This window comes from Hylobates moloch, unplaced genomic scaffold, assembly GCF_009828535.3.
Source record: "Hylobates moloch isolate HMO894 unplaced genomic scaffold, HMol_V3 SCAFFOLD_10, whole genome shotgun sequence".
In the NCBI taxonomy this organism is placed as follows: domain Eukaryota; kingdom Metazoa; phylum Chordata; class Mammalia; order Primates; family Hylobatidae; genus Hylobates; species Hylobates moloch.
This window is the reverse complement of record NW_026652285.1, coordinates 14,725,103-14,749,008: the sequence shown is the minus strand read 5'-3', so window position 1 is coordinate 14,749,008 and position 23,906 is coordinate 14,725,103. Positions and strand designations below refer to the sequence as shown.

Here is a 23,906-nt window from a genome sequence, read left to right as displayed (position 1 = left end):
TGCAGTGAGCCGAGATCGCGCCACTGCACTCCAGCCTGGGCGACAGAGCAAGACTCCGTCTCAAAAAGAAAAGAAAAGAAAAGAAAGAAAATGAAATGAATGGAATATACTTGGAATTGCAGCTATAAGGTATCTTGTTTCAAGGACAGTTAGTGACTGAAAAAATAGGCACTTCCATCTTTCAAAGGAGGACTGTCTGTGCTAGTGTTCTATTAGACAGTAAACCTAAGAAGTGATGTGGCAATTTAAAGCTAGCTGTGGAACAAGCTTCATTATGTATGCTTTGCTGTATCTTCTGATTATATGACAATGGCAAATAATGAGTTAAAAACTATTTGTGCTTCACAGGGATACAGGTATTTATATCTGACCCCTCAAGATTATAAGAGAGTCAGTGCTCTCAACTCTGTCCATTGTGAACACGTGGAGGATGAAGGAGAATCCAGGTAGGTATATATATATTGGAATAATTTGGTCATGACTAAAGAAAGGAGAATATGGTATTTTTTTCCATATTGTACAGCTGTTCAGAACCTTGAAGAACATTGAAGATGACATAATCTAGATATCTTAGGTTTATATCCAGCTCTACCACTTATTTGCTGAAGAACCTTGGGTTATTGATTGAAGTTTTTAAATGTCTAATACTTAATTCATTTTAGAAAAACTGAAACATGTAAACAATTATGAAGAAAAAAAAATTAGCCACAATCCCACCTTCATGCCACAATTATGAATTTATGTTATACTCTTGCTGTCTTTTCTATAGACATATCTTTTTTCTATGTGATTGAGATTATAACAAGAATTTCTTTTATAATTTATCCTTTTCACTAAAAACTTTTTGGGGAAATTTCATGTGTTCTTAAAACATTATTTAAGAATATGATGCTTAATGGCTACGTAGTATTTTATTATAATAAATATATTTGAACATTCAGACTGTTTCTAATTTTTCACATCCCTGGGCTGAACTCCCTTAAGGGACATTTATATAAGTTTCATATAAACTTTTAGGAATTAAAAGCTCTGATCATCCCTTTTTAGTTAATTTCTAGAAGTGAAATTGCAGGTCAAAAAGTCAATTTTTAAGGGTTTTAAAAAATAATTTTAAATTGCCTTCCCAAGATTTGCATTTCTGTCAGCAGTATAGAATAGGATTTGTTTCCCTCTTTAATTTTTCTTCACCCTTGCCAACATTGATTATTGTCAATTAATAAAATGGAATAAAAATGGCAATTGTTATTTTAACTTGTATTTTTGACTCCCAGTGAAGTTGAACGTTTTTATATAATCTATCTGCAAGTATTTTTAAGAATGTTAATTGCTCGGCCGGGCGCGGTGTTTCACACCTGTAATCCCAGCACTTTGGGAGGCCAAAGCAGGCAGATCACTTCAGGTCAGGAGTGCGAGATCAGCCTGGCCAACATGGAGAAACCCCATCCCTACTAAAAATACACAAATTAGCCAGGCCTCGTGGCGCATGCCTGTAGTCCCAGCTACTTGGGAGGCTGAGGCAGGAGAATCGCTTGAACCCGGGAGGTGGAGGTTGCAGTGAGCCAAGATGACACCACTGCACTCCAGCCTGGATGACAGAACAAGATTCTATCTCAAAAAAAAGAAAAAAAAAAAGTTAATTGCCCTAATACTATTTACTGAAAATTTACTCTTTTGTGTTTTTTTGTTCTGTCTGTCTACTCTTGGGCTAATACCACACTATTTAAACTATTCTAGTGAGGCAAGTTTTCTCACATTTTTAATTTTTCCTCAAGTATTATTGGCTACTTTTGCTTTTTTTAATATAGAGGGTTTTTGTTTTTAGAGACAGGGTTTCACTCTGTTGCCCAGGCTGGGATGCAGTGGTGTGATCATAGGTCACTAAACCCTCAAACTCCTGAGCTTCAGAGATTGTCCCATGTCAGCCTCCCAAGTAGTGGGACTATAGACAGGTGCCATCATGCCCAGCTAATTATTTTTTTAATTTTAGAGATAGAGTCTTGCTAGGTTCCCCAGGCTGGTCTCGAACTCCTGACCTCAAATAATCCTCCCACCTCAACCTCTCAAGTAGCTGGGATTACAGGGGCAAGCCACTGTGTTTGGCTAGAGGCTCATGTTTTTCTAATTCCAAAAAAGTTTCCATAATGATTTTGATTCAGATTGCATTGAGTTTACACATTAATTTAAGAACTGACATCTTCATAATACTAACTTTCCCCAAAAAGAAACGGTATGTTTTTCCATTTATATGAGTGTTTTTGTGTTGTTGTTTTGTTTTTACGTTTTGTAGTTTTCTTCATATAGGTCTTGCCAGAGGTTCCCAAACTTTCTTGGTTCATGGCATCCTTAGTGTCTCAGTAATTTTTTCATAGCACCCCCTAGGCTATAAGATATACTTAATATTTCTGCTTATTAGGTAGTTAAACAATAAGTATTTGTGTCCTAAGAACTTAATAATCATTTGAAAAAATTATATACATAAATTGAAAAAATTATTCTTAAATAATTACAGTTACTAATGAGATATTTGTATCTGCATAACATCTCAAACCTTGGAATCAGCTTGGATATAGCCATCCACATTTATTGTTCTTCATTGAGTTTTCACAGAATCTTCAAAAATCTAGCTTGCAAAGACAGGACATATTCTTTTTTTTTTTTTTTTTTTTTTTTTGAGATGGAGTCTCGCTCTGTCGCCCAGGCTGGAGTGCAGTGGCACAATCTCGGCTCACTGCAAGCTCTGCCTCCCGGGTTCACGCCATTCTCCTGCCTCAGCCTCTCCGAGTAGCTGGGACTACAGGCGCCCGCCACCACGCCCGGCTAATTTTTTTTTTTTGTATTTTTAGTAGAGACGGGGTTTCATCGTGGTCTCGATCTCCTGACCTCGTGATCCGCCCGCCTTGGCCTCCCAAAGTGCTGGGATTACAAGCGTGAGCCACCGCACCCGGCCAAGACAGGACATTTTCAAAAGGAATGTAGCACTATTCTAACGTTAAACTGTGAACTACTATGAACTATCTAAAGCTAATAGTTCACATAGGGTCACAGATACCACCTATAATAGTGCTTCTCTCAAAAATTTAAAATATCTTATAGTGCTTCTGGGAGTTCATCACGGTGCCCTGGGACACAATATAGTTATGGTGAGATTCTGCCAATTTCTTCATGCTTATTTCTAAATATTTTGCATTTTTTCTTGCTACTCTGAATGGGATATTCCCCTGTGATATTTTTTAACTCTTCATTTCTGGAATCTATGAATATTGAGTTTGTTACAGGCAAGTCTGGCTGGGTCCTGGAATATTTACAACTATATGGACCTTATACAAACAGGCACACACACACATATACAATTAATGTAGTTAATTAACCCCCTTAAGGGACAGTAGCTTCATTTCTGACATAACTTTAGGATAGAGTCTAGATACAGAACAAAAGGAAGAACTGGGAAATTATTGGATATTAGGAGAGGCTAAAAATAGAAAGGCAGCAGAATCTGGGAAGCGGAGATGCAAAGTCACAGACCAACAGCAAGGGCAAAGAAAAAGAATTGATGGAGGGCTGGAAATGAAGGGAGTGGGAAAATATGGGGGCAGGAGGAAGTATTTTAAGAGCCACTATGGGGTACTTATTTATTATTTCAATTTATAAAACTGTGCCCACTGCCAAGCCTTCTGGGTACACGTGGAACAATAAATAATATATGCCCATCTCTACTTCCAACTTTGTATTTTTCCTTTCTTTTATTAGTTGCATTCCCCATCTCCCATTTCCCATTATCAGCTATCACTCCTAATCCCCTGCCAGGAAGACAGATGAGTGACTCCCACTAGATCCACAGGATGTTTCCTGGACAACTTGGTCAGCATTTCACTTCTACACACATTCCACCTGCCCCTCCAGAGGACATATCCAGGGACCCTTGTGTATATACTTGATATTTATGAAGGAGCACGAATGGGAGTTCAGTATTTTGACCTTTGCTTCATCCTACCTTAGAAGAGGATTTTTGACTTGAGAAACTAAGCTGAGCATTACCACTCTGTTTGGATATTCTCTTCCTACGTAAAATTGTCTAAAATTGTTGATATGATGCCTATTGCTCATTATAGAGATATACATTGACCTTGCTTTTAAGAAACTTGTTCTAGAAAATAAGAGAGGGCATCTAAAATCTGAGGGCCATCTATAACGTCAAACCTTTTCCTTGTTTGCTTTAGTTTAACTTTCTTGTCAACCCTTAGAGGTAGATACTATTATTCCCATTTTGTAGAAGTTATTATTATTTCTAGAGTCACACTCCTGTGTGTATCAGAGCAAGGATTTAAATCTATCTGCTTGGCCGGGCGTGGTGGCTCACACCTGTAATCCCAGCTCTTTGGGAGGCCAAGGCGGGTGGATCACAAGGTCAAGAGATCGAGACCATCCTGGCCAACATGGTGAAACCCCGTCTCTACTAAAAAAACAAAAATTAGGCGGGGCACGGTGGCTCACGCCTGTAATCCCAGCACTTTGGGAGGCTGAGGCAGGTGGATCACGTGCTCAGGAGATTGAGACCATCCTGGCTAACATGATGAAACCCTGTCTCTACTAAAAATACAAAAATTAGCCGGGCGTGGTGGTGGGCGCCTGTAGTCCCAGCTACTCGGGAGGCTGAGGCAGGAGAATGGCATGAACCCGGGAGACGGAGCTTGCAGTGAGCCGAGATTGCACCACTGCACTCCAGCCTGCCAATAGAGCAAGACTCCGCCTCAAAAAAAAAAAAAAAAAAAAAAAAGTCTATCTGCTTAATTCCAGATTTTACTCTTTCTATTAAACCATGTTCCTTCCAGGTTAAAATAGGCACCTAGCTAAGAAGGAAAGACATATGAATGAAGAGTATAAAAGGAAGCACATAAAGCCCTGGTATTAAATATAAGCTTTCAATACACTTTTAGTAGCCTTTTAATGGTGATTATTCTTTTAATGGCTTGTTGTTACTGTGTTTAACATTCATAATTTGACATGGCCATATCCAATAGGTACAAGATAACAGATATTATTGGGAAAGAAGAGGGAATTGGACCCGAGAACCTTCGAGGTTCTGGAATGATTGCTGGAGAATCCTCATTGGCCTATAATGAGATCATTACCATCAGCCTGGTAAATCTTTCCAGAATGTGAAATTTTTGAAGAGCTGGCTGTGTGGCTAGGTTTATTTTTTCTCTTATCACTGCTATGCAGTCCCAAATGAGAGCATTTCTTGAAGATTGTATGTCTATAATTTTATTTTAATCACACGTGATAATAGGAAGATAGGATAATATAAATAACTGAATTTTTCAGATAAACCCAGCACTTTGTTTTAGCTTTTAGTTTAACTTCTTTTTATTTTCTTTCTTTTTTTTTTTTTTTTTTAGAGACGGAGTCTCGCCCTGTCACCAGGCTGGAGTGCAGTGGCACGATCTCAGCTCACTGCAACCTCCGCCTCCCACGTTCAAGCAATTTTCCTGCCTCAGCCTCCTGAGTAGCTGGGGCTACAGGCACGTGCCACCACGCCCAGCTAATTTTCGTATTTTTCATAGAGACGGGGTTTCACCACGTTGGCCAGGATGGTCTCAATCTCTTGACCTCGTGATCCACCCGCCTCAGCCTCCAAAAGTGCTGGGATTACCGGCATGAGCCACCACACCTGGCCCCTCTTTCTTTTTTTTAAGAGACAGGGTCTTATTCTATCACCCAGGCTAGAGTACAGTGGTGCAATCATAGCTCACTGCAGCCTTTACCCCCTGGGCTCAAGTGATCCTCCTACCTCAGCTTCCAGGTAGCTAGGACTATAGGCATGTGCCACCACCTCCAACTAATTTTTAAATTTTTTGTAGTGATGGGGGTCTCACTATGTTGCCCAAGTAGGTGTTTTTTTTTTTTTGAGACAGAGTCTCACTCTGTTGCCCAGGATGGAATGCAGTGGCGTGATCTCCACCTCCCAGGTTCAAGTGGTTTTCCTGCCTTGGCCTCCCATGTAGCTGGGATTACAGGCACGTGCCACGACGCCCAGATAATTTTTGTATTTTTGCTAGAGACAGGGTTTCACCATGTTGGCCAGGCTGGTCTTGAACTCCTGACCTCAAGTAATTCGCTGGCCTCAGCCTTCCAAAGTGCCAGGATTACAGGTGTGAGCTGCCTCGCCCGGCCCCAAGGTAGTCTTGAACTCCTGGGCTCAAGCGATCTGCCCACCTCAGACTCCTAAAGTGCTAGGATGATAGGCATGAGCCATTGCACCCAGCCTGAATTTTGCATCACTGTATTTTCTTTTCTTTGACCACGAAATTTGTGTGTGTGTGTGTGTTGTTATCAATCAAACAGACTTCATAAAAAGCAATGTTTATTTCTGTTAATTTGGATTTTACTTATCTATGCCTTAGTTCTTATAGCTTCAGAGAGGACATAAATATGTGACATGTAGAATTTATTCTTTTTTAAGGTGACGTGCCGGGCCATTGGGATTGGGGCTTACCTTGTCCGGCTGGGACAGAGAACCATCCAGGTTGAGAATTCTCACTTAATTCTAACAGGAGCTGGAGCCCTCAACAAAGTAAGTTTCTAGGGTTTTGAAGAAGTATGCATAGCTGATTGAAGATTATTGTGTGAATTCTTAATTCAAGATCCTGATTGGAAGGAAGCAGTTCAATCCATGCCTTCCTCAGACTATCTCTTCCCCTCTCCCTCCATCTTTTCTGCCCATTGACTTGCTTGCCTTTTTATTCATTCATTCATTCATTTCATTTATCAACTATTTTGAGTACTTACTGTTTTCTAGGCACTGTTCCAAGCCCTGTGTATATGTTAGTGAACAAACCATATAAAACCGCTGCTCCAAAGCGCTTATGTTTTAGTGTCGTTGTAGAAAGACAGAATTAATTGAACGCTTCTGTTCTGTCCCACCTCTCCTCTCTTTTTCTTAATCTATTAGTAAAAGATGTGAGGACATCTGTACTCACACATTGAGCTGTCTCTGATTCCAGCTGTGCTAGTTCCCATTTCAGGCCTACATCATGGATTAGGTACCGGCCTAGGTGTTGAGACTATTAAGTTTTAATGATTTTGTGAAATCTGTAAATACACCTCTCGAAAAGGGCACTGATGGTGGTCTCTTGTACATAGAAGAAATATTTGGCAAATATTGTGTGGGAAGATGGGTGGATGGATGCATGGATGGATTACTGGGAAAGAGTATGCATAAAGATTTATCTTCCCTTCCAAAGAAAGGTTTGCGCCTTTTTAATCCAACTTCACAAGGGCTTTTCCAAAGGGGAAAAAAATGGATGGCAAGGTCACTGCTCGAAAGAGTGAAAACTATCTAAGAATACTTGAATATATCAAGGACAGTGCAGTTCTGACATCTTTGCAAGCATAGGAAAATTATTTTCTCTTCAGGGCCAGAAAAATGTAATGGAATGGTCTGAGACTGACTGCCCTTGTACAACTTATATAACCTCTCAGCTCCTCAGCTTTCTTATCTGTCAAAGGGGGATAATAATTTAAACCTTTAAATAATGTGGAGCTCAAATGAGAAAACATAAGTAAAAGTACCTAGTTCTACTGGGCATGCCTAGATTCCCAGCTACTCAGGAGGCTGAAGCAGGAGGATAGCTTGAACCCAGGAGTTTGAATCCAGCCTGGACAACATAGTAAGACCCCATCTCTTAAAAAAAAAAAAAAAGAGTACCTAGTTCTTGGCAAAAAGTGTTGGCCCACATTCAAATTTCAGTTTCCCATTCCTCTCTCTAACATGATTTGGTAATTGAGCTTATGGAGTTAATACACATACTAAATTGTATCAGATATTATGTTTACTCCACTTGCAGGAACTTTTTATCAAGTCTTGACTTTGAAGTGTAAGGGTAAGAATTAAGTGTTCTGTCATTCCCATTTAGGAAAAAGTTGATAATTCCATTGGTTTAATTAGATTTTGTGGATGTCAGAAATTAGAGGATTCATTTGATGCGATCAGCTTGCTCTGTGCATTCATATGAACTCTGTATCCTCCTCTGGGCCTGCTTTTCTCATCAAGGAAAGGCACGGCCGTGCTAACAGTGGCGAACTTGGCTGTCTTCCTCCCTTTTTGGAGAGTAGCCTGGAAATGAAGGTTGTGAGCCACGACTGCTGAAGATTATTATTGCAGTGGGAGAAACTGCTGAGAGTCTTAAGGTTGTTGTTTTTTTTAAGTTGCTCTTTTGGATACCTTCTTAGGATGAGATATTGATGAATGCTGAAGATAATTTTAGGTACCATTATCTATGAGAACAGAATTTTTGAAAGATTTTAAAAATTCTGTTCTCATAGATAATGGTACTTAAAAAAACCTATATTTCCATGATGTTACCATACCCAGTCAGAGAGCTAATTTCTGAAATATATCTTCTTATATTGAGTTTCTTTCTCCCCCCGCCCTGATACTATATTATATACAAAGAATATTACAAAAAGCAGATGTTGGGTTTTTGGTTTTGTTTTGCTTGAAAACTTGCTAGTTGAATTTCATTTGTGCCATGAAGAAACATTAGAGATTGATTTCTTAAAATCTGATCGAATTGTTCTAATCAAATTCATTATATTCACCTTCATAGCTTACAGGGCTGCTTGTTAAAAGAAAAGCTTAGTTACGGGATGAAAGACAAATAAAGCTATAGCTTTAACTTACCAAACAATGCTCACTTCCAAAAGGACATGATTGTTTTTAGCTGAAGGGGAGTGATCAGATACAGAGGTTACCTAATGTTGCTCTGCCTGCTTCACTATCTTCATGTCAGCTCCTCTTAAGTATAGAGCTGTGCTGCTGAAGACGCCTTGATTTCATGCAAATTTGTTCAGAATGTCCTATCAGCCCCTTTGCCTATAAGGTATGAAAAAGGAAACTACTATGCTCAGATGGCTTCCTCTGACTCACTCCTTCTGCGTGTTGTCTTTTTGTGTGCTGGTGTTTTTCTTCATCTCTGTTTGCCTTTCTGTAGGTATCTCTCTGTATTGTGTACTCTGGGTGTGTGCAAGTCACCCTGAGTGCATGTCTCTTTCTGTGTGGGTGCTGATCTTTCTGTCTCTTTGTGTCTGTGTTTTGCGTATAGATCCCCCTCTTTCTCTGTCTGTGTGCCGCCCTGTGTGTCCATGTGTGAGAAAGTCTTTGTGTTTTTGAAACATTATAGAGCCTCCTTTCTTAAGCCTTGGCCATTTTGCTTATAGTATGTACCTATGTAAAGTGGAAATGTAGGAGGCATATGCAAGCTTATATACAGTCTTAGACTGTAAATATTTGACCCCCATCTTTTGGAGTCTTCATCCTTTATGTTAAACATTGGGGTGAAGAATAAGGAGTGGGGGTGTTCAGAGGTTGTAGGGGAAGAAAATCTTGTGTGTGCAAGTGCCGATCCCGTTGACCCCTTTGAAAATTGAAATAATGATAATGCGCGTCTCCTGACTGCATCAAAGTATCAGCACATCAAAAGCCAGGAGGCATGAAATGCAAATGATAAAGTGAAAGCAGATGGATTGTGCCTGATCGCCTGATGCCCAATGAATTTTAAAAGGTGCTGGTTTGCAGGAAGGGGGGGTTGGAGGGTTTTGGGGGGGACTGAAATAAACACGTTATCCCTGCAATTTTTTTTTTTTTTTGTTCTTGATGCTCACTCCTGACAATATTTTTTCACACTTGAGTGAACACCCTCTCTCTCTCTCCCCCCCCTCTTTCTCTCTTCTCTCCAACTCCCCTCCTCTGCCCCCCACCCCCACCTCTTACACGTCTCAGGTCATGTCACTGCAGCTCCGGTGGAAATAATAAGATATAAACCACGAGGTTGTTATTTGCATAGAAATAGCATGGAGCCCCAGGCAGCAAGGGAGAAGGACACAGGGATCGTTTGTCTAAAATTTTAATGAAAACTTTTGCTGAGGCAGAGATTTTTAAAAACTTTCTTCCTCCCTGCTTTTCCCCTTCCTTCCCCTACCCCCTAAACCCCATCATTGATTTTACTTAACATGGTTCAGTTTGAAGAGAAAAGGTTGACACTCCACATATCATACTCCCATAATGCAGCAACCTGTAAATTGTTTCTTCTTTAATAGATATGAAGCTGAAGAGACATGCATTTTCAACTTAATACATTGCATGTGTGCGCTAGGCTTTTATGGCTATACTCCATCTCAGTGTACACATGATGTTGCCTGTCATTAGCCTGTTTTTAATTACTTTACACCTTCCTATCTTTTGCTTCCAAAGACTCTTACTTTTTAAAGGATTTCTTTTTATAGCCAACAGTAGTAACCTTCATATAAAATAAATATTTTCTGGTGTTTTCCTGTTTTTTTACTTTTGGTGGTTTTTCTCTATACTTACATGTTTTATTCATGGACGCCATCCTTTGCCACTGTGTCTTTTATTCCAAAACCAGGAAGTGCTTCCCACCTTTGTATTTTTATCCTTTTCCCCCTGTGAACTCACCATTTGTGTATCTTCTTTCCATGTCTGTCTTGCTTTGTTGCCTGCAGTTATTTGTAAAATATTCAAAATATTACCCAAATTGAGATGAGATGTAGTATCTGGATTTTATTGAGTGTTACTAAGCACATTTGACATTAGAACTAAAGGCAATAGGCTGGTGATTAGAAGCAGCCCAAGCGGGTTTACTTGAAATTCAGTCAAGAATATCTGTCTGGTTCCTTGCTGTCTTCTGGAATGGGCTAATGGTATCAGGGCTATATTTTGTAGACAGGAAGACAAAAACAGTAGAAGGGAAAGTGACTTAGTTTCATTGACAGAGATTAGATCAGGGTGAGAACATGAACTTTCATGTCCCTAAGTTTCATTGAAGAAGCTCAGGCCTCTTTGCTTAGTGGTCTGTAAAGCCTAAGAGAAGGTGGTCCGGTCGTTTTCCTGTTTGTCCAAATGTTGTGAGAATGATGACATTAATAAGAGAAGTTTCTAGGGGCTTGCTATTTCATGTCACTCAAGGTAGTAGATCCTGACTCTAGGAACTGTAGGCTGTGGGTGACAGATTCCTTAAAATGCCTCATTGCGTGGCAGACCTGATGTGTGTGGCAAATTACCCTGCTTGAAGGGAGTCATGCTGGCCTGGCAAAGGCAGTAACCTGTGTACTTGGGGAACTGGTAAGATGCACCCTAAAGGAGCTGGGATGATTGCAGAGTCATAAACTCTTAAGTCTATGTGCCACTGGACATTTGCAGAGATGTTCATATTTACTTTCCCTCCCCCCACCACTCTTCCTCTCAGTTTCCTTTTTACTTTATTTTTTTCTCCCTTTCCTGGTAAAAGTATTAGTATGTTTAACATACTGTTAGGTGGCAGATAGGCTGGGAAGAACTAGTATTGTAAAGGAACACTGATGTGTACTGGAGCCTACTAGCTCTCAATCCATTGCCCCAGACTTGGGGAGAGAGAACACATTCTCTATCCAGAGAAATAAGAATATGCAGTTTATGGTTGTCCTCTGGACATTAACTGCCTGTGAAGGTAAGTTATATGCCAAAGGCAGTGATATGCAGGTGATAGATTCACCAGGAGATGATATGTGACTTTTCTTGTATTTTAAAGCTCTGCTTCTTTTTTAGAAAAAAATATCCTATACTCTCATCCCCCTTAGCAAGATCAGGCCCCTATTTCCACTGAATCTGCCAAGAAAAAAGAAATTATATGATGGGTATGACTAGGGCCGTTAGTTTGGTAGGGGGCTAATTCTGCTAATCTTGCTTTTGAGACTTGGTGCAAGTAAGTTACATTTCTCTCTGGTTCTCATATACGTATTTTTCTGCAGCTGTGCAGTATGAAATGTGAAGTTGTCATAGCTGACTCTGTTAGGCACAGTACCAGAGTTCCTCTCATGAGTGGGAATTGTCTGTTACACCAAGGACCTGCACTGTATAGTCTCCATGCTCAGCCTTGACTCTGTGACACACAACGTGAAAGTCATGGAGGCTCAAGAAGGGAAGGAGAGATTACTTAGCTCTCACTGTGGGGCGGGCAGCATTGTAACTTTCACATAACTTAAGGAGGTTACGATAGAGACAGCGCCGGGGCAAGCGAGAACCAGACGGGCACTGGGTGACTCTGTGCCTCGCTGTGGAAAAATAACTAAACATGGGCAAAGGAGATCCTAAGAAGCCTAGAGGCAAGATGTTGTCATACGCATTTTTTGTGCAAACTTGTTGGGAGGAGCATAAGAAGAAGCATCCAGATGCTTCAATCAACTTCTCAGTTTTCTAAGAAGTGCTCAGAGAGGTGGAGGACCATGTCTGCTAAACAGAAGGGAAAATTTAAAGATATGGCAAAAGCAGACAAGACCCATTATGAAAGAGAAATGAAAACCTATATCCCTCCTGAAGGGGAGACAAAAAAGAAGTTCAGGGATCCCAATGCACCCAAGAGGCCTCCTTCAGCGTTCTTCCTGTTGTATTCTGAGTATCGCCCAAAAATCAAAGGAGAACATCCTGGCCTGTCCATTGGTGATGTTGCGAAGAAACTGGGAGAGATGTGGAATAACACTGCTGCAGATGACAAGCAGCCTTATGAAAAGAAGGCTGCGAAGCTGAAGGAAAAATACGAAAAGGATACTGCTGCATATTGAGCTAAAGGAAAGCCTGATGCAGCAAAAAAGGGAGTTGCCAAGGCTGAAAAAGCAAGAAAAAGAAGGAAGATGAGGAAGATGAAGAGGATGAGGAGGAGGAAAATGAAGAAGAAGATGATGATGAATAAGTTGGTTCTAGCACTGATTTTTTCCTTGTCTATAAAGCATTTAACCCCCCTGTATACAACTCACTCCTTTTGAAGAAAAAAATTGAAATGTAAGGCTATGTAAGAATTTTTTAAACTGTATGGTGTCTTTTTTTGTATAGTTAACACACTACCAAATGTGTCTTTAGATAGCCCTGTCCTGGTGGTATTTTCATAGCCACTAACCCTGCCTGGTACAGTATGGGGGTTGTAAATTGGCATAAAAATTTTAAGCAGGTTCTTTTTGGTGCACAGCACAAGTAAGATATATATGGGGATGGTAGTTTTTTCATTTTCAATTGTCTCTGATGCAGCTTATATGAAACAATTGTTCTGTTAACTGAATACCACTCTGTAATTGCAAAAAAAAAAAAAAAGTTGCAGCTGTTTTGCTGGCATTCTGAGTGCTTCTAAGTAAATTACAATTTTTTAAATTAGTTTAAAAAAAAAAAAAAGATGTTATGAGCATGGAGAGGGTAGAGCCAGGCTGCCTAGGTTTAATTCTTGGCTCTACCACCTACTTAGTTGTGTGACCTCGGGCAATTTATTTAACTTCTCTGGGTTACAGTTTTATTAACTGTAAAAGAGGGGATAATAATAGTATCTGTGTACCAGAGTCGTTGTGAGAATTAAATGAGCCAAAATAGGTAAAACATTGGCACTGCCACAGTCTTCTCTAAGTTGCATTTAGGGTTCCTTCTCATTGCAATTTCTTATCCTGGTTCTGGAAAGGAAATACAAACACATTATTCTCTATACTTTCTGATTCTTTGAAGGCAAAAATTCCTTCAAGAAAATGTTAGATGACAGTCCTCACTGTGGCAGTACATTCATGTATTGACTTTCCCAATAGATGTATCTAACAACAATCAACGCACTTTGGAAAGCCATTAATGTGAGAGGCATGATGTTCGGTCGTGACAGGGTAGTATATATGTCAGTCATCTGTCTACAAGAGTCCCCAAGGACTTGTTGATACAATAGCTCATAATCACTCTAAGGATCAGTCTAGCAATTTGCATTTTTAAAAGTCCCCAACTACCTATTTTCACAATAGACAGTCCCTGTACTCCCATAGCTCCAGATGGGATCACTCTCCTTTCTAAAGAGGGCATTTTAGCTTCCTTTATGAGTAATCCTTGCTTTAGCATTATGAATGAGTTCTCAAAGTATTGCACAATGGACAGATCTCCTAATTTTCAAGCGCTCCCTCCCCACACATAAAATATTGGTAAATCTGGCCCCATTTGGGGGGATTGTTTTGTTTGTTTTTCATTTGATATTCCTCAAATTTGGTAGAAAACTATACCAGGTTATGTTTGACTCTATTAGTGTGCCTTAGTGACCTGCCAGCAATCCTGAGTGCTCTGGTTTGGAGATCTTGCAGGGTGGAATCACCACACAGACCTCCACTACAGAAGTTGTCTCTGACTCTAAGAGAGCCCATGCATATATGGTGGCTTGGAGTCTAAGAATTTGGGAGACCCTACAGCAAGTACCAGTCCAGAGCTTCTAGATAAAGTGAAAGCTCTGAGACCCTGTTTGGGGCATTGAATACAGACTCAGAAATTATCATGTTTGACAACCTATTATGAATGTGCTCAAACTTTTTGGAGTTACAGAACCTTTAGATTTAAAAAAAAAAAAAAAAAACTTGGCCAGGCATGGTGGCTCACGCCTGTAATCCCAGCACTTTGGGAGGCAGAGGCAGGCGGATCACCTGAGGTCAGTGATTTGAGACCAGCCTGGCCAACATGGTAAAGCCCTGTCTCTACTAAAAATACAAAATTAGCCAGGTGTGGTGGCACACACCTGTAATCCCAGCTACTCAGGAGGCTGAGGCAGGAGAATCACTTGAACCTGGGAGGCAGAGGTGGCAGTGAGCCAAGATTGCACCATTGCACTCCAGCCTGGGCAAAAACAGCAAAACTCCATCTCAGAGAAAAAAAAAAAAAACAACTTTCGATTATTCTTCTCCCTGACATTTACTAGGTAAGCAACTTTGGGCTTTAATCTGTTTAGATGTTAGTTTCCTCTTTGTGAAATGGAAGGCATAATACATTTCCCGTTTTAAAGTAGAAAATCAGGTTGGCGTGATAATCCTATAATCCAAGCAGTTTGGAAGGCCGAGGAAGGAGGATGGCTTGAGGCCAGGAGTTCAAGACCAGGCTGGGCAATATAGCAAGAAGCAAGACCCCCTCTACAAAATAATTAAAAAATTAGCCAGGTGTGGGGGTGCCTGAGATGGGGAACCGTGGAACCTTTGGCAGTGGCATCCAGGGCTGGGACCATGGCTGTGAACAGGGCCTGGGCCCCACGGAGCTCATGGAGGCAAGGCCGAGGGCAAGGAATGGATGACCAAGTTGGGCCACCTGGTCAAGCACATGAAGATCAAGTCCCTGGAGGAGATCTATCTCTTCTCCCTGCCCTTCAAGGAATCTGAGATCACTAACTTTTTCATGGGGACCTTTCTCAAGGATGAGGTTTTGAAGATTATGCCAGTGCAGAAGCAGACCCATGCTTGCCAGCACGCCAGGTTCAAGATGTTTGTTGCCATCAGGGACTACAATGGCCATGTTGGTCTGGGTGTTAAGTACTCCAGGGAGGTGGCCACTGCCATCCATGGGGCCATCATCCTGGCCAAGCTCTTCATTGTCCCCATGCACAGAGGTTACTGGGAGAAGAAGGCCCATACCATCCCTTGCAAGGTGACAGGTGGCTGTGGCTCTGTGCTGGTGCGCCTCATCCCCGCGCCCAGGGCACTGGCATCGTCTCGGCCCTGGTGCCCAAGAAGCTGCTGATGATGGCCAGTATTGATGACTGCTACACCTCAGCCAGGGGCTGCACTGCCACCCTAGGGAACTTTCTCAAGGCCACCTTTGATGCCATCTCTAAAACCTACAGCTACCTGACCCCCGACCTCTGGAAGGAGACTGTATTCATCAAGTCTTCCTGTCAGGAATTCACTGACCACCTCGTCAAGACCCACACCAGAGTCTCCATGCAGGGGGCCCAGGCTCCAACTGTGGCTACAACACAGAGTTTGTACATAAGAAAAATAAAGTGAATTAAGCCTGTTTTTGGTTTGTTTGTTTTTTTTAAGTAGAAGACCAGAGGATCTCTTAATCTTAAATTTTCTTCAATATCTAGTATTCTGTGACGCTATGAAGAAGCATATTGATCTGTAGCCAGGGAACTGTTTTAGGCTGGGGAGTGAATAGATAGGAGGTGGGGAATTTTAAAAGTTATTGCATATTAGGGTATTATATATTAAATTACATATTAGTGATATGTAAAATTATTACATACTCGGGAGACCAGGAATGGAAGTTGAAGAGCGTGATGATTTAAAATTTTTTAAATTTTGTTTCTTACCTGTATTACAGAAAAGCAAACACTATATGTTGTTCACAATCACAAGTGGCTGTAGAATTATAAATCTTGAGAGTGGGAGGATCCTCAAAAGTTCATCCACACAATTGTTGTGTGAATCTCCTCTGTGACACCATTGCTAAATATTCACCCAATTATGTGTGAAAAATTCAACTGAATGGGAGCTTAGTACTTTTGGAGCCAATCCCACTCATCTATGTATTCATCTGTGAGTTCTTTTTTATATTTGGCTAAAGTCTGTTTCCCTGTACAGAGAGACTGATCACTCTTTAAAGACAGTGTTCAAATTTAGTAAAGAAACTCCCAGTTTTATGATATGACCAATTGGAAATTGAATGGAACCAAAATCTTTCTTATGTACTTTTGTGTTCAGAGTCTGGTCTTGTCTCAAGAACAAATGTAGTGAAGATGAAAATGCTATTCCAAGATAGAAAAGAAATTGGATTCATAAATAACTTTGCCAGTTAAAAATGTGAAATAAGTAGAAGAAACAAGAGAAACAGTTAAAACTTAATTCCACTTGGAAGTACTCCTTGGAACCTTAGGGGTTTCCTGCAGTGGCATGCAGTACCTTCGGAGCCCGATTATCTTCTGCTTTCTCCTCCTCTGCCTTGTTGAAAGTCAAGATCCTGATATAAGGTTGGAGGATAGTTCTTTTTGACTGCTATATTTGTAGATACCAGCTAAAACTCATTGGGTCTAAGGTTTGGTGGAATCAGTAAAGGTGATGTAGACTTAGATACTCAAACCCTAAGGGTACACAAACACAAGCTAAACTGCTAGAATGTATTACCCTCTTGCCTCAGTGAACAGTCTCTGGCTCACTTCATCCATGTAGACCTTCATTATATCTCTACCCTATATCCATTGTCCATTTCCATCTCCAGGGTTCTGATGTGTTCTGAGTATTAGAATGAAGAAATGCCTCTACCTCACACTTTGGGTGGCATGTAGGGTCTCTGCACTGTCTGTCTCTAATAAAACATTGTCTCTGAACTCAAGCTAAGGGCCCACTTAGCTCTGTACACACGGTTCCTTAGGAGGATTGGTTTCTTCCTCTTCATTTTCTATTCAGTTGTATGTTACACCTTCATATGTTGAATTTTCTTCACCTGTCTCTCTTTCTACATATATTCATAGCTCTGTCTTTGCAGATCAGTGCTCACTTGAAGCTTTGCTACTCTGTCAGCCCCTCTCCTCTCTTCAGCCTTTCTTCTCCCCCAACCCCAGCCTGAAGCCCAAGTAAATTAGCTTCTCACCCCTGCCCCCTAGTTTTAAAAAAAATCCCATACTCCTCCAACAGTGTCTATTCTTGGATTTGCAGTCAGCAACCATCTCCAATAACCATCAGGCTGTCAGCTTTGCAGCTCCCTACCACCTCCCACCTCCCCCATCACTCACCAGAGGAAAAAGAGAGCCAGAGCAAGAGCTTGAAATATATCATGCAATAGTGTATCATGAATTTGTTGTGAATCACAGTGGTGAAGCAGGTTTATTTATTTCTGAGACCTTAAATCAATACAAAGTAGGTCTCTTAGTTCTGAAGCTGGGATGGAGTGTGAAAAAATGAGCCCACTGTACTCTTAAAACTTTGGGGAAAGGAGATGACAGCTATATAATTCCATTTACCAGGCACTAGGGGCTTTAATGTGAAGGTGACAGGGAGCTCTTTGTGCATTTAGAGCACCATATCTTCTAAATAAAAGATCTGTAGACTTGATAGTGGAGCATAGCTCCAAGTTTAATAATCTCCAAGCATTAGACTGAGCCAATATGTTCCCAAGTCAGAGAGGTCCCCCTAAACACTCATAAATTAAAAGTGCAAAGAACCGCACATGTTGGTAGATTAGAAATGCAAGGACTCCAGTCTTTTCTAGAAGGAAGACAGAGCTGGGCCCTGGCTGTACACAGACTGATCTATGAATATGGTAAAGAAGCAGAAACAAGACTGTTTAGAAACCTGACTCCTAGCTGTTCATCATTCTAGGGAATGTTCCCTGTGCATGGATCCAAATCTAGCTATGTCCCTTCTCATTCAGATTGGCCATCATCACACAGTCTAATCAGCTAATGTACACGGTCAGAAATGTTGGATTATGAAAGAAGAAGCTTAAAGAGCTTTTTAGATTGAACTACAGATTACCATGCCTGGGCTTCAAGATTTCCTGGCTGATTTTTGACCGGTTCCTAATTTTAATAATGTCTCAGTGTCTGGGATTTAAGCCTTCTAAAATAGTATGCGCATCTAAGAAATTGAGAAATCAGTGTTGGTAAGGAAAAGAACCAACCCAAATTTAACCAACAGCATAAGATGCAAATATGAGAAGTCAAGACCATTGGAACATGTAATCAACTTTTGAGTATCTTCATTTTCTACCTGACCCATTGGTAAAATATGCCTTTCTCAATAGGTAAAGCAGGTTTGTGCAGCTCAGAAGAGCATTCCTAACATAATATGACTTTATAGTACTTAGAAGTACTAGCTTAATTTTAGCCCATGTAAAGAATTTTGACAGGGGGAGGGAGGGAAAGGAGCATCTACATTGGGGAAAACTAAAAAGGTAGGAAAATTGAACCACTCCTTTTGCTTCAGAAAGCCACTATGCATTATAACACTAATATGAAAGACTTATTTTGCTTATAGTGATTACACTTGCTGAACATACTAATCAGTTGAGTTTTTACAGAATACATAGAACTGTGGTAGATCACATGCATTTATTGCATGCCTGTTAGTTATAAAGCTGTTCTTATGCTGTGGCAATACAAAGATGATTCCTGCTTTCATGGAGCTGAAATTTAGGTAAAAGACAATAATAGGCTTTTCATGTGTTCTAAAGAAAAAAATAAAATTGCTGCCCACCAGATGTCAATGAGAAAACACAAACCAAAAGGCCACAGAGATAATAAGTCAGTGCTACTCCCCTAAGAGCCAGGCCCTGCAAACACCAGACTCTTGGGGCCTGGCACTGGTGAGTAATGCAGTCAGTCACAGCCTATTCAGTAAAACCAGTAGGAGGCGACTGACAAACAGGGATTTTTAAAAAAGTTTTCCATCTTTAGAAAATACATAATCTGATAAAAGATTGGTATCCAAAAGAATTCTCAAACTCAACAAGAAAACAACCCAGTAATTAAAAACATGGGCAAGAAATTTGAACAGACATTTCACCAAAGAAAATATAAGGATGGTAAATAAGCACATGAAAAGATGCTTATCATTAGTCATTAGAGAAATGAAGATTAAACCACAGCTTGACACCACTAAATGGTGTTTTTTGTTTTGTTTTTTGGTTTTTTTTTTTTTGAGACGGAGTCTCGCTCTGTTGCCCAGGCTGGAGTACAGTGGCGCGATCTCGGCTCACTGCAACCTCCACCTCCCGGGTTCAAGCGATTCTCCTGCCTCAGCCTCCCAAGTAGCTGGGACTACAGGCACGTGCCACCACGCCCCGGCTAATTTTTTATATTTTTAGTAGAGATGGGGTTTCACCGTGTTATCCAGGATGGTCTCAATCTCCTTACCTCATGATCCGCCTGCCTAGGCCTCCCAGAGTGCTGGGATTACAGGTGTGAGCCACTGCGCCTGGCCTAAATGGTTTTTTTTTTTTAATGTTTGACAAATACCAAGTGTTGATGAGGATGCAGGACAGCTGGAACTCTCATAAATTGTTGGTGGCAATGCAAAATGGCACAGCCACTTTGAAAAAGGTTGGGCTTTTCTTAAAACCTGTACACAAATGTCTATAGCAGCATTATTTATAATCCTCCAAAAGTGAAAACAACCCAAGTGTACACCAACAGGCAAACGGGTGACCAAGTTGTGGTACTTCCATAAAATGGAATATTACTCAGAAATAAAAATAAACTACTGATACCTGCATCAGCATGAATGAGGCTCACATGCAGTATGCTAACTGAAAGAAGCTAGATTCAAAAGGCTATATACTGTATGACTCCATTTATGTAACATTCTAGAAAAGGCAAAACTATTGGAACAAAAAGATCAATGGTTGTTAGGGGTGGAGGGAGGGAAGGGAACATGAGAAGACTTTGGGATGATGAAAATGCTCTCTATCTTGATTGTTGTGGTGGTTATATGACTATGTGTATTAAAATTCACAGACTTGTATACTTATGATGGACAGTTTTGCTGTATGTAAATTATACTTCAATAAACCAGACTTTATTTAAGATTTTTAAAAATTGGCTTGGCATGGTGGCTCATGTCTGTAATCCCAGCACTTTGGGAGACTGAGGTGAGAGGCTTGCTTGAGGCCAGGTCTTCAAGACCAGCCTAGACAACGTAGCAAGACCTTGTCTCTCCAAAAAAAAAAAAAAAAAAAAGAATTCCTGTTTGGAATTAACTTATCATCAGAAATCTCAAGTCCCTACCTACATGAGCAGTTGGGTGAGTGATTACTTTTGGCAGCTTTCTTTGCAGAAGCCTGTGCTTCTTCTCATACATTTAGCAAGCAAACTATTGTGTGGCTCCTCTCTACCTTTTACATTATAAATGAGTCTCTGTTCCTTACCCACTCCACCTTCAAATCCTTATTGTCTTTCCGCTGTCTAATTCATTCCTCTGTTCTCCAGTGAGCCCTGCACCTCAGTAAAGAGATGTCTTCCAGTGTTATTTCTGGCCTATATTCAGCCTCTTTTTGGCTGTTTCTTTTCCTTCCACTGGCAGCACCACCCCTTTGCCCCAGTTTATCCTTCAGCATACCTGATCACTTCATAATTTGCTGCTTCTAGAGAGATTTTTGGCCTTATAGCAGATGGTCTTGAATCCAGCTGTGGCTCACGTCAGAGGCTTTTCTCTCCTCTGCCCACAGTATGTCACCAAGCCCCTTCTCTACCCCAACCCTAGCCTAGCACCTGCCAGCCAGCACTCCAGTTTGCCAGTGACAGTAGTGACAATAAAGTGGGGAAAAAATTATAACCCTTTGCCTATGTATTAAGAAACTGTATTTTGGAACCCCCAAATAATCTTGGTGGTCACATAGGTCCTGGTTCCATCTCCCTAGAGATTTAATTCCATTCACCCTTGGATATATTCCTGAAGAAACATTGACACAGTGATATGTGCAGCACCACTTAAAATTGTTAATTGGAGATTGAATTACTTGTCAGATTTTTAAAATGTAGTCCTCTCAGGTCAGGGAGGAGGATATTAGCTGCACTGAGTAGATGAGCTATTGCATTTTTTTCTTCTCCTTCCTCTTTTCTCTCCCCCTCCCTTTTCCTCTTTCTCATCCTTCCTTGTTTCTTTTGTCCCTATTTTACCACTTTTCCCCTACTCCTGCTTATTCTTTCTCATATCTGTTCTCTTTCAGCTTTAGCCAACCTTTATCAATAACCTGACAGATCCCAGAGTGACTTTAATATCTAGAATCATGGATGAAGTCCAGTGATGACAATTACTCAGTAAATTTACAAAACCCCTCCTCAAATCCTCTTGAGAATGGAAATGTCCTAATAAGGAGGATTGCAGCGAGGACTCAGCTTTTGTGTAGCCTAATTCTTAGATGCAGGAGGAATTTTGTATTCCCTGCTTCCTTAAATAGATGTCCTGACCCACCAGGGATTGTTTAAAAAGGGGGAAAAGACTGAATAAAACGGGGAGAGAAGGAATAGATTTCATTTTTTATTCCATCATTGATATGCATCATAATTTTTCACATCTTCACCACATAATTGCAAATATTTGCCTGTAAGTCTAAGGGTCCCCAACATAATGTGTATGTCAGGACAAAAGCAATTTTTTAAAAATTGAGCTAAGTTGCATCTGTGAAACTTGGAAATCTCAATGCCCGTGCTGACAAATATCCTGACAAGTAAATACTGCACTCATTCAGTATTACATAGTGATTTCATTTGCACAAAACCTTACAATGCTCTGCCACTTCAGTCAAACGTCTGGAGCATGGGGGAAAGGAAGAACGTGTTTATCTTGATCTCCAAAAAGGGCTTTAAGGGAGAGAGCAGGCGGTATATTAGGCTGTTTTCATTGCCTGTCAGCTGTGGTAAACCTGAGCTGTCTGCAGTGTCTCTAGATAAGCAGCAGCAGCAGCAGAGGCCTGAGCATGGACGTATGACTGCATTCATTTGTACTTCTTATGTATCTCAATATTTCTAAAGGCTACGTAGCATCTTTGGTGGAGCCTTTAACAATTGTGTCTCTGCTAATCACCAGCTTTTATGTGGTGCCCTTAATTCTTAGGTCCTCCAGCTGCAATGAATGAAGTGCTGGATGAGGCTTAAGTTTATATTGAGAATGAGTCAAGATCCTCTTTCCTCTCAGATTCAGCCCTTATTCAGTTCTGTCAGCATGCCACTCTTCAGGAGAGGACCCCGAGGTGGAGCCTATTCCTAATATTGCATGGTACTGCTTTTCCACTTAGATCTGGAGGGCAAGAAAGTGAGGCCTCAGGAGAATCACCTCTGTTTGACTCACTCCTGTGTTTAAATGATTATTGATGCTTGCTGGACAGATAAATTAAAAGTTTGTATCATACAGTAAGTAGAATGTAAGAGGAATATATTTGGGAACTGAAACACAGCAAGAAATGCGTAGGTCAAAGTTTAAAAGAGTGTTGAACACAGCTGACCTACTTCATGAAAATATGTTGATGAGAGTTGTTGACCTCAGGTTTTTCTGTAGAAGGTCAGTAGGGCAACCTTGAGGAAGAAAACAATGGTTCTGTCTATGTGGGCTCCATTCATCTTCCCAGATACCGATGAGGGTTTATGTAACTGTTATAGCATGATCATTTCAGAGTTAGGCAGAATGGATTTTATCCTAACCCAGATTCTGCTTCCTTGGTTGGAGCTTTTGTTGTGAAGTATTCTAAAATCATTAAAACCACTTGAGTCAGCAACGACCCTTATAAATCAGGAGCTATTGTGTGCCTTCTCATTCTACTGGTGCATACTCCAAACATGTGGTCATTGAAGATGAACTGGAGGGTACTGCTTTCTCTTCACCGATTGTTAAGTAGTTATGATTGTTAGCATTTGTTTATGATTAGTGGAGCAGTTTCATTTCTGTGCCCATCCCCACCCTACCCCCCATCTCCCAAGATAAGACTGGTCAGAGAGTGATATTGGGATACTCTTAGTCTATTCTGTAATTTTTCTCCTTAATTTCTGAATTGAACTTTCTCACATGACAAACACTTCTTTAGCTCGGAAATAATGTTCTTGGTTATGTTAAGCCCTGGTTAGGTTTCTCCTAAACCTAGGAAAGGAGAGATGTAGAAATACTGCTGCCTTTTCAGAACAATGCCAAAGCATCAGAACCCGAGTTTTAATTTAGCTTGTAAAGGGAAGAGTACTCAGTTACTGAGCCTACCAAGTTTGCCTCCCATTATTTTGTGAAAATACAAGGTAGAATGGATAAGTGGCAGAGGATCACTTTTAAATGAGGAGGCAAAGACATCAGAAGAAAGTATGTTTAAACAGCTGAGCAGTCCCTTTTCCTGAGTGTAGCTCTTCATTGGTCCATTATTAGTTTTGGAGATGTGTAAGATTCTAAGTGGCTGGACATTATCAGGTATTAGAGATAGGAAGAAAATAGTGTTTCTGAGTAGAAAATGGCCCCAGCTCTCTCTTCTGGGCAACAAGGAGTACTTGGCTCCTGACCTAGATTGTGAATATCAGATTTTCAGGGTCAGCACAGTGTCTCCTTTTTTATTCCTTTTCTCCCTTTCCAATTTTATTTTAATAATTAAAAATACTGCTGATCACACTGAATGC

General features: G+C 40.6%; 1 protein-coding gene and 1 pseudogene across 8 annotated transcripts in view; both read left to right on the top strand.

The window, feature by feature from the left end:
- Window positions 1-23,906, top strand: part of ACACA (acetyl-CoA carboxylase alpha) — a 342,930-nt gene that overhangs the window by 271,437 nt on the left and 47,587 nt on the right. For all 8 annotated transcript variants that reach the window (XM_032163072.2, XM_032163071.2, XM_058446054.1 and 5 more), the window contains 3 exons: window positions 349-446; window positions 5,019-5,139; window positions 6,461-6,571. In XM_032163072.2, the coding sequence (XP_032018963.1) occupies window positions 349-446; window positions 5,019-5,139; window positions 6,461-6,571 (330 nt within the window). The remainder of the gene's footprint in view (window positions 1-348; window positions 447-5,018; window positions 5,140-6,460; window positions 6,572-23,906) is intronic.
- Window positions 11,960-13,023, top strand: LOC116474555 (high mobility group protein B1-like; annotated as a pseudogene).